The following is a 15215-nucleotide window of genomic DNA, read 5'->3' on the forward strand; positions in this document are numbered from 1 at the left end:
TTTGACACCTTGTGATGGACCTGCACAAAATTTGGCAGAGGCTTGCCATGTTTAACTTTCCCTTCGTTTTCTCAAGTTCATTCAGATATATATGTAAAGGAGGCCATATTTAAAGAGGGTCCAAAGATGTGCTTATTTAATCATACATTTGGCACTGTTGGTGAAATCCGCACTAAACCGAAAATATATTTAGCATTTTTATCTTTCTGTTGGTATGTCAATTTTTCACTTGATCTGTCATGCACTGATAAATGGGGGGGGGACAATAAATGTAATGTCACTAATTAGTTTTGTGCTTGTTGATGCATTTGTGTGAAAATGTGTATATAGTTAGCAAATTAAGCCCTTTTTGAGCATATCAGGTTTCATACATATCTGAAAGAAGGCTGCAAAGTTGAAGCAAAATGTCAAAAAAGCAAAGTCCCGCAGCCAAACACAGCTGTGAGCGGCCAAGGGCCTTGCGGAGAGATAGTTGTCCCAATGCCAAAATTGAGCACAGGGCCTGCAGCCAGCCCCCACTGCACACGGTCGAACCTGTACATAGCACGAGATGCACCAAAGAGGGTTGAGAACTTGACCTGGGAAAAATACAGGCCCTCTAGCAGACCCCCAGTAAACACCAGTTATCACATGCATTTATCTGGTAAGCAAAGCAGAATACACCACCATCTCACATCCTAACTCACTGCCATCACCATGCTCAGTGTTTCACTTTGCTGATGCCATGTGATACATGTAAATGGCAAACTACAAAGAAAACATGATGGTGGTGTGAGATAAAGAAAAAGGAAAACAAAAAGGAAAACGTAGCAGGCATGAGCTCTGCTCTGCTAAAGCACAACTAACATGTAACTGTGTTCTTTTCAGTGAAATATGTATCCAAATGTGTTTAGTTCAGTTTTGGTTCTGTGTGCCGTGTCAGCCAAACAGTCGATAAACATCATTCCTCCAAACAAAGTGAACCATTGATGCAAGAAGGAAGTGAGAAAAGTAATACGTTTGCTAGCTTTCATCAAACAAATTCACTTCTTCAGGAAATCACGAAAAGGCTTTAAAGAAATGTGCTCAATATTTCGTTTGCCAAGGCAAATATCTTACTCCATGTAAACAACGGAAAGGAATGCCAGACTACCAGCCTTGGACTGACGTTACATTCGCAGTCAGAGTTCAACTTTTGAATTTACAATCTCAAACAAGTGTGTGTGTGTTTGTGCATACAAATATATTAAATGCACTGTCCACTTCAAATATTGCTGCATCCTAATAAAAGTGCCAATGTCCTCAGCAATGTTTTTAGTTCTTACTCGAACATCTTGTCATTGCATTAATTCATGGAAAAGTTAAGCATAGCAATTTAAAAACTGCAGGTTTGGTGCACAGTTTGTTGTGTATTATGCTGTTATTTCGTCTATCATATTGCAAACATAGACATAGAGGCATGAAGTCTTCAGGTAGCAATTTCACTTCCGAGAGGCTGAAATTGATATGGCAGAGTTGCAGGGGTTTTGTGAATCTAACCATTCTGATGTCATGTCAGCCTCTTTGGCGATGGAAGCCACACAGCACTGGGAGGAGCCAGTCAAGGCAGACCAGTTGATCCGAAGGCCAGTAGGGCTGTGGTAGAGGAGCTGTGTTCTAGGTGCACCTGTGAGCCCTCCATTTCAGGACCATTTGTGTCCGATATGCGAGAAAAAGCAACAGAAAGTAATGCAAATGTCTGGTTAATCAAATAGTGAGTAAGTGTCCCTGGGCAGGCAGTACGGCGGGATGGTCAGTCACTTTGAATGTCTCAGGCGTAGTCAATTATATGTCAAGTCAGTGACTTTGTGGATGATTTGAGATAAAGGTGGTAAAGAAATCCACTGGTGAGACAAAATGAAGGCTATAGCAGGGTCAGATTCAGTAACATGCTAGGTTGATGTCTCACAGAGGTCAGCACATCTACTCTTGGTAAGTCATCTCTGCTGCCTTTCATTACTGAAGATTGATGGGACTGGGGTGAGGTCAATAGTGTATGAGGCCAAACTGTGGCAGCTAGAGGGGAACTGGTTGTGCACGTTTATCCACATGCCAGGTCAATGGGGTTTTGACTGAATGATTGATGCCTCTGGACTGCTGGCAGAGCTTGGACACTGTCCGCCTCAGTTTAAATTGGGGACTCTGAAAGCTGGATGGGCTTTGGTGGAGCCACTTACATGTCGGGTCAATTCCTCTGTAGGCCACTCACATGTCAGTGGAGTACCTCAGAGAAGGGTATAGGTGTCAGGCCAGAATAATGCAACCACTTTTATCTCTAAGTGTGTAGGGAAAGGCATAGGGTTTTCAGTCAGGATATTGACTTAAGAAGTCACAGTGCCAGTTCAAACCACCTCTCATTGTATTGAACACTTGCATGCATTTATATTCATAGGTTATACTTTCCCTTTATGTCTTAACATTATTTTTGAGTATTGCAAACTTTAGATCTTGGACGATGTAGTTGGTTCCCCAAAAAATCCTTACCAACCACGCTGTCCTTCATGGTTATGTGAGTCCCTGTCCATGGAAATTCATTCACTTACGCAGCACTTGGCTGGTCTTACCAACATATTAAAACCCTTCTTGGCATTTTATCGATATTGTTAAACATACCAAATTGTTTGAGGCATTTTGATTTTATAGCCTTTCTCACTTTACAGTATCCTTATTGTTTCATGTGTGAGCCGGTTAGGCTCTAGTTTTTCCTGGTATTATTCTGTTCTCCATTGTATGTGAATGAAATGTGCTTCTTCTCATGTCTCTTGAGATTGGGTGGTTTTTTAAAATGACAGGAGGGACATATCTGGGAAGACCTCTTGAATGATTTTTTATTACTATAGAATGGGTTGTAATTGCTTTGCAATATTGGGCAGGGTTTTAAATGTGGTTTTATATGAAGGCAGCTAGGACGCTATCATTGACCTCTTTTGCTTTGTATTCCAAGAGGTCCCTTTGTGGGAAGATGGTTGCTTTGTGGATTTGATTGGTCACAATGATGTGTTTGTACCAATGGTTTGGGAAGCAAGATCTCAAATCCTTTATACTTTCATCGTCCTCTAATATGTTGGAAATTTCTATTTGTTAAATAGAGTTTGACTAAAATTCGGGGATGCTTTGAGCGCTTCACTATGGAAAACAAAGTTAAACTCCAGTTATAGTTACAAAGCAAAACCTAAAAGTCAATGACATTAAACATACCATAACGTTTGCCCCTATCATGCATTGCTTATGACCTCATTTATGAAAGCCGTGATGAAATGATACATGACATCATTGATGACTTTACAGGGTGACATCTCAAATGGCATTCTTAATGATATTAATGATGGCATCACTGATTACGCCATCCAGTATTTTGTTATTGACATCATATATAATATGAGTGACATTCTCTTATATAATGAGCTATTTTAGTTCTATTGTCTTTGTTATATTATGTTAAAACAATCTATTTAATGGATATGTATTGGTATGTTTCATTCTTTGTAATATATAGCTGGGGCTCTTGTTCTTTAACAGTTTTATATTTATATATTGCTTATACAAGCATATGTAGTGCTGTGTGTTTTAATTTCCTGAGGCAGTTGTATAGGTTGTTATACCATAGTTGCGCCTGTATGATAAGGTTTATGTAGTCTGTGCTACAGGATGATAGGGTGTATTATGATACATCTGTTTGAGCTTGTATATTGAGTGAGTGTACTTTTTTGCTTGTGTTTAGTGATGGATATATGATTAATTGACACTAGTGGAGGGTTATATCACATGGTTGTGTTTGTATATGATTACGCATATATTGTAGCGCAAGATGAGTGTTTCACTTGTTATAGACGTTCTGTGGTACAATATGGTGGTTGTTCCATTTAAAGAAGGTGTTTGTGTGGCAATGCTAAATGGAGAGTCATTGTCCAATTTTTTGTATAAGGTTTTACAACTTTAGCTATGTGTCACAGCAATGCATTAGTTTTAATTGAAAGTTTTTAAATGATTGTAGATGCATTAACTTGATGCAGAGCTACATTTCTGGAGTAGTGGTTATACTCTTGTCACGTAGTGAATTTATATTGACATTTATTATGTGAAACTATTAATGGTTTAATAACTCTACAACAAACAAGCAATTCCATTGTGCATTACTTTAGTTAACACATACATTAACTATGTTTGTTGATACTGATTTTCCTAATAAGACAGAAAGAGAATAGTGGTACGATTGGATGATATCATTAGTGATGTCATTTGAGATGTCATCAGTGATTACACTGATGATGTTATGTAAAATTTAATCGGTGATGTCATATGTGAGGTCAAGGGTGGTTAGCTTACCTAACCATAACTGGCAAAAGTTAGTGCTTCTATGTATTGTTTTACACCACGACTGTAGGATCAATGTACCTTTTTCAATTTATATGTCTTCTTATCATGACTTTACACTGTACAATGTTTTAGTCATTTTCAGAGTTATTTTTAAATGTACGTTATACTATTTTATGAGTTCCAATCATAACTTTATTTTAAATGTTTTTAAGTGAAAATATATAGATGCTTGCGTTGCTTTGGTCATGAGCTTCATGAATCATATGTTTTACTTTCCAGGATTATCAACCCTGCAAGCTGTGCTCGATTCTGCAGCAGAGAAAAAGTGGCTGGTGACAGCAATCAATGTGGGGAACATTAATAATGACAGGAAAGATGAAACATACCGTTCACTGTTTCAAGACTTAGAGATCAAAAAGGAAAGGAGAGTGATCCTGGACTGTGAGAGGGACAAAGTAAATGACATTGTGGATCAGGTATGGCACACATCTTTTTTATCAGTTTGTAAATTCAAGTGTGAAGTGTGTGTGTATGGTTACATGTAGAGATATATAGTAGACACTCATATGTAAGCTAAGGCAGGTGATTTTCTTTTCAATAAAAGAAAATATTGTTGTGAAGGTTTGATTCAACTCACTGATTGGGAAATAGAATAATGCTCCCTGGCACATCTGCAGACACAAAAGTTGAGGAAATTATGAAGCCCCTTGTTTGAATGTATGACCCACCTCACAAACCTAATTTTCTTCTCCACAGAATCCGTTTTTAATTGTGCACCTCATAAATACTGATACCACTGGATGCATGCATTTTTAATTCCCCTCTTCCAGCTGTGTGTAAATTTGACGTGTGCTGTTTGCGAACAGGATTTGTAGCTGGTCTAACCTGGTACACATTGCACTGGCAAAAGCCCATGTGGTGCATTATTTTGCACAACAATTATAATCAGGATTTGGCCATGTATGAGAGTTTGTATGTGAATCAAGACTTGCAGGGCAGTTGGAAAGAGGGCATAGTTTGTAATGACTGCAAGGTTTCACCCATAGATGTACTCCTAAAAGTGCATAATTTGCACATCATTTACACATATTGAATAGTTTCTCGTCAGAGAGACTATTTCTCGCTTGAAAAAAACTCCTTCCCAAACACCTTCAATGAAGACTATGGTGTCCCCTCACTTTCCTGAAAGGGGCCCTTTTGATGAATTTAAGAGCCTTAGTTAGACACATTTTCCCACACTTAAATGTTTGTAGGTGGTCACAAAAATTTGCATGGCCAACCAATGCCTACATTCTCAGCCCTCTTTTTCCATGTGAAAAACCACACCATGCTGGCAGATTTCCAGCTTTTCCAAGAGTAATGTAAGGGGTTAGAATTCCAAGAATGCATGATTCTATGCATTAGAATGGTAAATTTGTACATAAAAGTTGCTTTTCTTGTCGACCTAAGTAGACTTAGGTTGAGCAAAAATTGATTTTGAACCATGAGCTGCCAGCTCACAGATTGTATTCAAATATGTTTTACAACAAAAACCTGAATGTTAGAGCATGTGGAGAGAAGTGTGTTTTGGCAGTGCACTTCATCATGAGCAACGATATGAACATATAAACGCAACAGTATGCTCGGCTTTTTTCTGAGGGCATACATGGGCAATCCAGTGATTAAAGGAAACTTATGTAGGTTACATTCATATATATTTTGCTGCAATGCATTTAGATTGAAATATATATTTTTCATGCCGTGAGACCTTCAACAACAGAACATGTGACGAGAGAAAGGATGACAATACCACATCCTACACACTAATACTTTTCACCTGTGCAGAGATGGTGCAGGATAGACAGTTGACTGTGCACCATTTCAAGGAGCAAAAGTAATACAGTGGTGGCTGGCAGGTAACAGGAGTGGTAAGGCAGGGAGTAATGACAATTTGTTAAAAAAATGTACCTTCTGCTGGCTGTCGTCTCTCCTCTGGTTCGGTCCCTTCCCACGCCGCCTTCTTCCCAGCTTCGGCGGAAGCAGGAAGCACAGGGGCTCCCTCCACTAAGCCAGTCAAAATGCTGCAATGCAGCATTGTGATTGGTCTTAGTGCTTAAGTTCGGTGCTCAGACGGGGAATGGGGGCCTGGGCATGTTCCTCACCAGACTGTGTAGTGCAGCCTGGTGGGGAACATGCAAATTGCACATGACTGCTTGGCCAACCCCCAGAAGGCTGGCCAAACAGTCATGCACACTTAGGGAGTGCAAACTACTCCTCTCCCTGTGACCCCAGCCCCGCCCTAACCTAGCCCGTAGAGAAAAATAAAATGATAATAATAGGGTTATTATCATTTTATTTTTCCTGTCTCCTGCCCAGAGAGCAGTGGGGTGACATGCCTCCGCCTTAGGGGTGGAGCCACCCCTGAAGTAATATATAAATACACTTTGTCATTTACAACAATCTTTACAAACCACAAATTAACATTCTCGTTTATTGTAGCAAAGAAGTGATGGCTCAGTACAATGCATTCAATGTTTGCAGCGAGGAAGGTGCCTGAGAGACCTACCATGGTGGCCAGGCTCAAACCAGATCACGTTTCTGGCAAAGAATTATATAAAACTCGACCAGTTGAAATTGCAGTGTAGACCATCAGTCTAAATTTACAAATATTTCCAGGATTTTATTCATTCAACAATGGTGGTGAGCCACACTTCCAAACTATTGCCTTGACCCACAGAAAAGCAAAAGCTAATCATAGATGAATCACTGATTGTTTTCTAGAGAGAGAGCTTTTGAAAGGAATAATAAGCGTTTGGGTGGAGAACACTGGGCCTGCAGATTTGTTCCTCATAAAATCTGAGCTTTGACCCGTTTTGGGGTCTACCCTTTTGGGGTTGGCACACAGAGTATTTTGGATTCGTACTGCAACCCTCAGGATTGTATCAAAGCTGACAGACAGATGTACAACCAATTTTTGCGGATCGCAAATGGGCAATCGGCCCGTTTGCGACTGCCAAATAGGTCTAGCCCATGTACAAACCCTATTTTCCGAGTCAGTAACGTGTTACCGACTCGCAAAATAGGTTTTGTGACTCGCTATCTGGAAGGGGTGTGCCAAGGGCGTCCCTGGCTAATAGCGAGTCCCAATTGTATGTACCGTTGTTTTGCACTCACAGTTTACCACCTACTTCAAGTAGATGGTAAGTCACTCGCAAACGGGAAGGGGTCCCTAGGGGACCCCTTCCCTTTTGTGACTGGCATTCCAAATATTTTTTAAGAGCAGGCAGTGGTCCCATGGACTACTACCTACTCTTAAAAAATGAAACAGTAATGCTTCATTTTTCCTTTTTTAAATGCATCCCGTTTTCCTTTAAGGAAAATGGACTGTGTTTAAAAAAATGCTTTATTTAAAAAGCAGTCACAGACATGGTGGTCTGCTGACCCCAGCAAACCACCATCCCTGGGAGTGCTAGCCATTCCTAATGGGGTCGCAAATTGCACCTGCCTCATGAATATTAATGAGGCAGGCAACTTGCGACCCCATTAGGAATCACAAACAGTGTCTGAGACACTGTTGTACATTCCTATTTGTGAGTCGCAAATTGCGAGTTACAAAACGGCACAATTTGTGACTCGTAAATTGGTAAGATTGTACTTCTGGCCCTGAGTATGCAATAATTTAAAACATTTACAAATATTCTATAAGGGTTCCAATTTAAAGGGAAGATGTTTATGCTACAGGTGTGATAATCAAAACTAAAACAAGGCTATTACATTGCAGAACAAGGATTCCAATGTCTTATAAGGGTAGTGGAAACTGAATTCTACTTGTACATCTTCAAACACCTCCCAAAGTATCGAAGAATCTTTGTACATGCTGTTTTCTCAGTAACTCGCTCGGAGTTGCTGGGGGAGCAGTCAAATACTGAAAACAGATGAGGATGTGAGTGACTAACTCTAAAAACATGAATATATTATTTAATGTGTCGTCATATGTTATAGTTCATTCTTCTCATTCCGCGTAAACAATATTTCTCCAAATAGAGGACCCATATACAAAGCCTATGCACATTCACAAAGCCAGTGGTGCACACAAAAGCAGACTCTCATATCAAGGTGCATTGTGATTCGCAAATATATTTGTGAATCACAATATTTGCATTGTGACTTCATATGATTTGCAAGGAAAATGTGCATTAAAAAGAGGCATCCCTCCTTTTCTTGCGAATCACAAAAATTAGGATCAATATTTTGACACCACCGTTAGAGTTGCAAAACATTAATTAAGTGCAAAGGATTTAATTTCCTTTATTCCTTAGGTCTTCATAGAGGGCCAAATACATCATTTTTGTGTCTATCTAAAACGTAATGGAACTGAGACCTGGAGGAAAGTGGAAAATGTACAGTTTTGCTGGATGAGATAATCTGGAGGTTGGTACTGGGATCAAGAGGTGTGGCAGTATCTTTTTAAGTCCTGTGTCATGGATGGCAAAAAAAGGGGTTGATGTAGCACCTATTGGAAACTTCTTAGATTCAAGTTGAATCAAAGGTGGTGACACGTTCTGGGAAGATGGAACAGGCGACGGAATACCTTACTTTGTTCAGAGTTAAGGAAAGCCCAAAACTTTCCTGGAAAGGCTTCTGTCCCATAGCTGAGTGTTGGGATGTACTTGGCTTTTATTTCTCTAAGCAGTTGCCGGAATTTCAGGCTTTGTAGTTTGTGATGTTTTTAATTGAAATGCTGAAATCAAGGAGGCAATGCTTGGTTTCAGTGAGTTAATATGAAGTCGGTACGACAGCCGATCTTGTAGCCCGATGCCAAGATATTTACATGATGAGCTACAAAGAATAGATTGCCCACCCAACGACCAACTCCCCTTCTTGTTGATCATACTACCAAACACCACAACTTGAGTTTTGTGAGGTTGATGGTCATTTCATCTTTGGTACAGGAGAGATTTAGATAATTGAGTAACCTTTGTCGCCCCATCCCAATCAGATTCATCAGGACTCAGGACTAGGTCATCAGCATATTGGTGTGAGGACTCTCTTCAAGAACCCAAGAGGGTGGGAGTTGGCTGTATCTAGGTATATGCTTAGGTCCGCCAAGAAGAGATTAGAAAGAATTGGCGGTAGGACTCAAGCCTCTCCTTATTGGAATTTTACCAATCAAACCGTTATTCTGACCAGGCTCGACCTGAGCCCAGTTGTTAGAGTATAGGAACTAGATCACATGTAAAAGGTTTGTAGGAATATTCCAATAGATCAGCTTCTTCCATAATAGATTTCGGTTAACGTGATCAAAGGCTTAGGAGAAATCCACAAGGCAGGTGTGTAAAAAGACTTGTTTTTTTACACAAGCATCCACAATCATATTAAAGGTAACCAGATTGTCTGTAGTGCTGGATTTTAATCTAAAACCTGTTTGATTAAATGGAATTAGGTTTTCCTTTTCAGCCCATTCTTCCAGTTCAGTCAGTATCAGACCTGCAAAGACTTTGGAGTCTGTGTCCATAAGAGCAATCATGCGGTGCTATCCAGGGAGATGTAGTAGCTTTTCTTGTATATTGGATGATAAATAGAGCCCCACCATGAATCTGGAATTGCTTCTCCTTCTCGACAGAAATTATACATGGTATGGAAGTGGGTGCACCAAAACTCAGTCTTTTTTAAATATGGCCCCAGGGAGGCCATTCGGGCTGTGGGGACCATTCCCTCTGCTTTTTCTGATCTTCTTTTTCATTTCGCCTTGAGAGAAGGTTAAAGGTGTAGTAGTATGATTTATGGTGGTAAAGGGTACATTCACATCTTGCTTGTCATTTAGGGAGCTTATATGAGTGATCCATCCTTCTTACATTACATTGTTGCCTTCTGAGCCCAGAGAATATCTGTCTAGATGATTAATTAGGGGCCAGAGAGCTTTTTTTTTGTTTTACAGGCTTGCACTATGTTGTTCCTTTACTGGTCAGCTTGTGCCCTTTTCGGTTCTCAGACTGCTATATTTTTTATTTTAAATGTTTTTATTGATTTTTAACAAATGAAACATACAATCAAGAGGATCATTAATATACAACGTGGGCTGAATAGTGGGCAGCAAGTTGCAATGGTGGGCAGAGAATGTTGCAGCAATTTCACAGACAGAGAACGCATGATCAAAGGTCAACATTGCATACATGCATATAAAAGGGTTCAGTTCTAGCACAGGTACTTTATCAACAGTGAGCTAGATATCACAGTCGTCAAGGTCCGGCCTCTGACCTGCCTTGTGATAGGTCCATCCCTCCTTCCTCCACGTTGAGGTCTAAACCATAGTACTTTATCCATGGCGTCCACATTTTTGGGAATTTCCGTGGCCACCCTCTTGCCTTATAGGTCACCTTCTCTGCGACCATGTAGAGATCTATACCTGACCTCCACTCTGTGAACATAGGAACTTAGGAAGTCTTGGAGCCCCCCAACATTTAGCAATGTCTCTCTTGGCTACCACCAACCCTAGGTTAGCCAACATGAGCTTATGGCGAGGCAGATCCACATCCGAGGGGATGCCGAGTATGAGAAACTTTGCTATAACGTTCAGTTCATTCACTATCCTGCGCCAATAGATTTGAATTCACCTGCACTCCCAAAGGGTGTGTATGTATGTACATTGTTCCGTGTGGCATCTAAGACAATTTGGGTTATCTGTCCTCCCCATAGAGTGTAAGCGTACCCTGTCAAAGTAGGTCCTGTGTAGGATCTTGTATTGTATGAGCCGCAACCTCAATCTAATCGTTACTTCACGCGGGTGCATGAGGGCTGCATCCCAGTCAATATCATCTAATGGGCCGGTGGTAAGTTCCCATTTGGCTCAGAGAGTACCTAAATTGTCGGGCATATTAATAATTTGCGTCTTATATGTCAAGGATATGGCTTGGGTCCGAATCTCCTCTTGCAGAAGTCTACTTTCTAATGGGGCATATTCCAGCAGCGTCTCTGTGTCCAACCCCTCAGCTTGCCAGGCGAGTTTAAGTCAGAGGTAGGCATATGCTTGGAAATCACGAAGCTAATATTTGGCCTGAAGCGAGGTGAACGGGGCTATGGAGCCCCTCTTCAGTAAATCACCTATCTTGGAAATGCCTATTAGGTTCCACTGTTTAAAGCCCCTCAGGTTTCTAATCTCGGGCAATCTAGCCCCTTCCCACAATGGGGTTTCCCGCGTAGGTTTCCCATCCCATCTCATTTGTTTTTCAGCACTCTTCCAGGCTGCCAGCACTCGCTCAGTAGCCGGTAGAAGACGCGTTCCACCTGCTCCTCCGTATATGTAGTGCAGGTGAGTGCGACCTCGAAATTGCAATCTTTCCAGTCTATAGGTAGGATGGTCTCCCAGCGCATGGTTCAATTCGTTGATGACTATAAGGTGGGCAGCTCTATTGTAGGCTCTACTATCCAGCAAGGCTAACCCCCCATTGTATGGGTTGCTTTGTAACATTTGCAGCGCGATTAGTGGATGGGCACCATCCCACAGGAGCAGACACAGCTCACTGCTAATGGTGGTCAAAATAGCTTACGGTATCTTGAAGTAGGTATTTTGTAGAACATAAAGGAGTTGAGAGAGTGTTATCATCTTGTACATAGCGGCCCTCCCCATGATGGTCAGAGGGAGTTTCCTCCACCTCTTCACATCCTCCTGAAAGTTCAAAAGAACTCGCCTAATGTTATGTTCCATTCTAGCTACTGGGTCGGTGGTGATGTAGAGTCCCAAGTAGGTGAACCATTCTGTAGAAAGCTGTAAGCAGCTCGGGTAGGTGAGGGGCTTCACCGCTCCACTCAGTGGATATAAGGTGGATTTATTCCAGTTAATCTTATAGCCAGCATTGCCGTGTTCTTCAAATATCTTTAGTATTTGGGGGAGTGTCTTTACCGGATGCGTGACATAGAGTAAAATGTCATCTGCATATAGTGATATGCATTCCTCTTCCAAGATCTGGGACCCGTCCACAAAGCCATTTAGTCCCTGGCGGGTTCTAACCACACAGGCTAGTGGTTCCAAAATGAGGGCAAACAATAGGGGAGATAAAGGGCACCCCTGTCTAGTACCTCGCTGGATCCGCCAACTCGCAGAAACAATGCCATCGACCCGAACTCTAGCCTCAGGGGTGTTTTATAACAGTGCCAATCACTCTTGGAACACTGGGCCAAAGCCCAACTTTTCCAGTGTACACCACATAAAGGGCCAGTGAATCGTGTCAAACGCCTTCTCTGCATCAATTGAAAGGAGCAAATGCGGGCTATCTCGACTCGGTACCGTGTCCATCCAGTTAGCTAGACGGCGTAAGTTACAATGCATGGCACGCTTCGGCATAAAGCCTGACTGATCTCTATGTATGAGAGGGGTAATGACTGTCAGGAGACGCATGGCGAGTGCCGTAGCCAGAATCTTCGTCTCGATATTAAGTAAGGATATGGGACAGTAAGACCCACAGTCGTCTGGGAGTTTTCCCGCCTTGGGAATGATCACCACGGTGGTCATACGGAGGTCTTGCGGCAGAGTCCCTTGGTCCTTTGATGCCTTGAACAGCTTAAGCAAGTGTGGTGCCAGCAGTGGGATATTTAGTTTAAAAAATTCACCCGGAAGACCATTAGGACTTGGGGTTTTGCCCGCTTTCTGGCGGCCAATGGCCTCGGTCACTTCTTCCAACATGATATCTCCCTCTCGACTGTCTCTTTCCTCCTGCGAAAGTGAGGGTAGCTCGATTGCATTTAAATACTGGTGTATCTGCGCCTCCTCCGGCAGAGGTTTGGCTGCGTATAATGCAGTATAATATCTGGCAAAGGCCCCTGCTATAGCTTTGGGTGTGGTATGTGTGATGTCACGTTCTTTGATGGACATTGCCCATCTCGTCTCTAGTTCATTCCTTCCTAGCCACGCAAGCAGCTTCCCCGCTCTATCCCCTGTTTCATAGAGCCGATGTTGTGTTGCCAATTGTTAAGCTCTCACCTCATTAGTTGCAAGCGCCAGGTAGTCTCTTTTGGTTATTTCAATTTGGCGAAGGGTAGGTTCAGTCAGTGTGGTGGGGTCGCGGCCCTCTAAACTTAATAGTGTGTGTTCTAAAGCCTTTATCTCCTGGGTTTCTCGTGTCTTTTTGTGGGCAATTATATTTTGTGCTCTATCGTGGAACTCTGTCTTGTATGCCTCCCACAAGGTGACTGACGATTGTACCGAGCCCTCGTTTTCTCGAAAGTAGGGTTCGGAGTCCACCCTAAGCTCCTCGGTGACTGTCTTTTCTTGCACCCCCATGGGTTCAATCTCCACTGCACTAATTGGTGACCCTCCCTTCCACCCACCGTCATTAGGAGGGCGAATGATGAGAGATGCCTCTAGCTAGGTATTCTATGGTTGCCACCTGTGTCAGCTCTCCTGCCGGGGCGAAGAGGTAATCCAGCCTTGAGAATACCCTGTGGGCCCCTGAGAAATATGAATACGCTCGAAGATGTGGATGCTGCCTTCGCCACAGGTCAGTCAGTCCCAGGGTCTCCAGGAATCGAGCCAAAATTGTGGGCCCGTGGGACCCAGGTCACATTTGGCTACGGTCAAGGGAGGGTTCACTAACATCATTAAAGTCTCCCCCCCTTATATGTATGGCAGGGCCAGAGTGCAGTAGGAGCTCTGTTAACCTATCCAGTGTACGCTGTTGTAGTTGTGGGGGTGCAAGAACGTCTTGGGTTTCCAAATGCCCCACATTGCCACGTATGTTCCATCTGGATCCACCCACTGTTGAGTGACATGAAAGGGAGGAGACTTTTTGGCCAGAATCGCCACCCCACGTGAGCCTTTGGTAAATCCTGCATGTGCCAACGTAGTGTATTGTCCCCTTCTCAGGAAGGAAGAGTCAAACTCTTCCTTCCTGGGAAGGGGACAGCAGATGTGTTTCTTCTAGAAATATGATGTCCGGTTTAAGTCTCTTGAGGTAGCGAGTCACCAACCCTCTTTTGACTTTATTGCCTAAGCCGTTGGCATTCCATGTCAGTATTGTATATTTGTCTTCTGCCATTGTGAAATAACTCCTGATTCATCACCTGTCTGGTGTTTCACTAGAGGTCTGCCCATCATGTCCCCACTTGTTCCAGCCCCATTACACAATCAAATAGATTGAGCCAAACAATCCCCCTCCCAGAAAAAATCTCAACTCACAACATAAAACACTATCTAAAGCACCCCCCACCCCACACTCTTTAGGCACCCACACCACCCCCCAATTCGTCAAGATGACAACTCAGTCACAGGTAATCCACTAAGAGGTCTGTAGCCATCCCTTCTCCCCCAATCAATTAACTACACTATAGTAACACTAGAACGCACAATATACTTCCCCAGCACGGGCCTAAGTCCTGTAGTGCCCACTAAGCCTTAGGGTAGTCTTACTGTCTTTTGGCGGCCACCTGGCCCCGTATCTCAGTCCTCTTCGCCATTGCTGGGTTGTTGTTGCTGCTGCGTACCAGCTTCAGGTAGGTTCGGCTCCGGTGCTTCCAGTCTTTGAATGCATTCGAGTAGTGGGTGTTCACAGTCTGCGTCTGCCAAATCCTCCCTCTCTGACATTTCGGTGTGGCCAGTGTCATCTGATCTGATCAAGCTTCGGGGCGGGCGTACCCGCACCATCTCGTCTTCGGACAGATCTATTGTCTCTAGATCTCAATGACCTTCCCGGTGTGCTCCCAGCTGAGTTCCCCATTCTCAACACTCGCCTCTGACGTTTTTCTTTGGGCCGTTCTTGGCTAGGGGCCAGTCGTTTTTCTGTAAGTTGGCTCGATGCACTGGGTGGCCCCTTCCGCAGCTGCGGCCGCTCCTCAATCCAAGACCATGCCTCATCCGGAGTTTGAAAAAATAACGTGGAGTCTTGGAAAATGACCTTTAGTTTAGCTGG

General features: G+C 42.8%; 1 protein-coding gene across 6 annotated transcripts in view; it reads left to right on the top strand.

The window, feature by feature from the left end:
* Window positions 1–15215, top strand: part of GRIA2 (glutamate ionotropic receptor AMPA type subunit 2) — a 657071-nt gene that overhangs the window by 321098 nt on the left and 320758 nt on the right. For all 6 annotated transcript variants that reach the window (XR_014978141.1, XM_085641724.1, XM_085641720.1 and 3 more), the window contains one exon: window positions 4615–4811. Coding sequence is in view for 5 of the 6 variants with exons in the window: in XM_085641724.1 (XP_085497850.1) it covers window positions 4615–4811 (197 nt within the window). In the remaining variant the exon portion in view is untranslated. The remainder of the gene's footprint in view (window positions 1–4614; window positions 4812–15215) is intronic.

The sequence above is a fragment of the Triturus cristatus genome, chromosome 2_2, assembly GCF_964204655.1.
Source record: "Triturus cristatus chromosome 2_2, aTriCri1.1, whole genome shotgun sequence".
In the NCBI taxonomy this organism is placed as follows: Eukaryota; Metazoa; Chordata; class Amphibia; order Caudata; family Salamandridae; genus Triturus; species Triturus cristatus.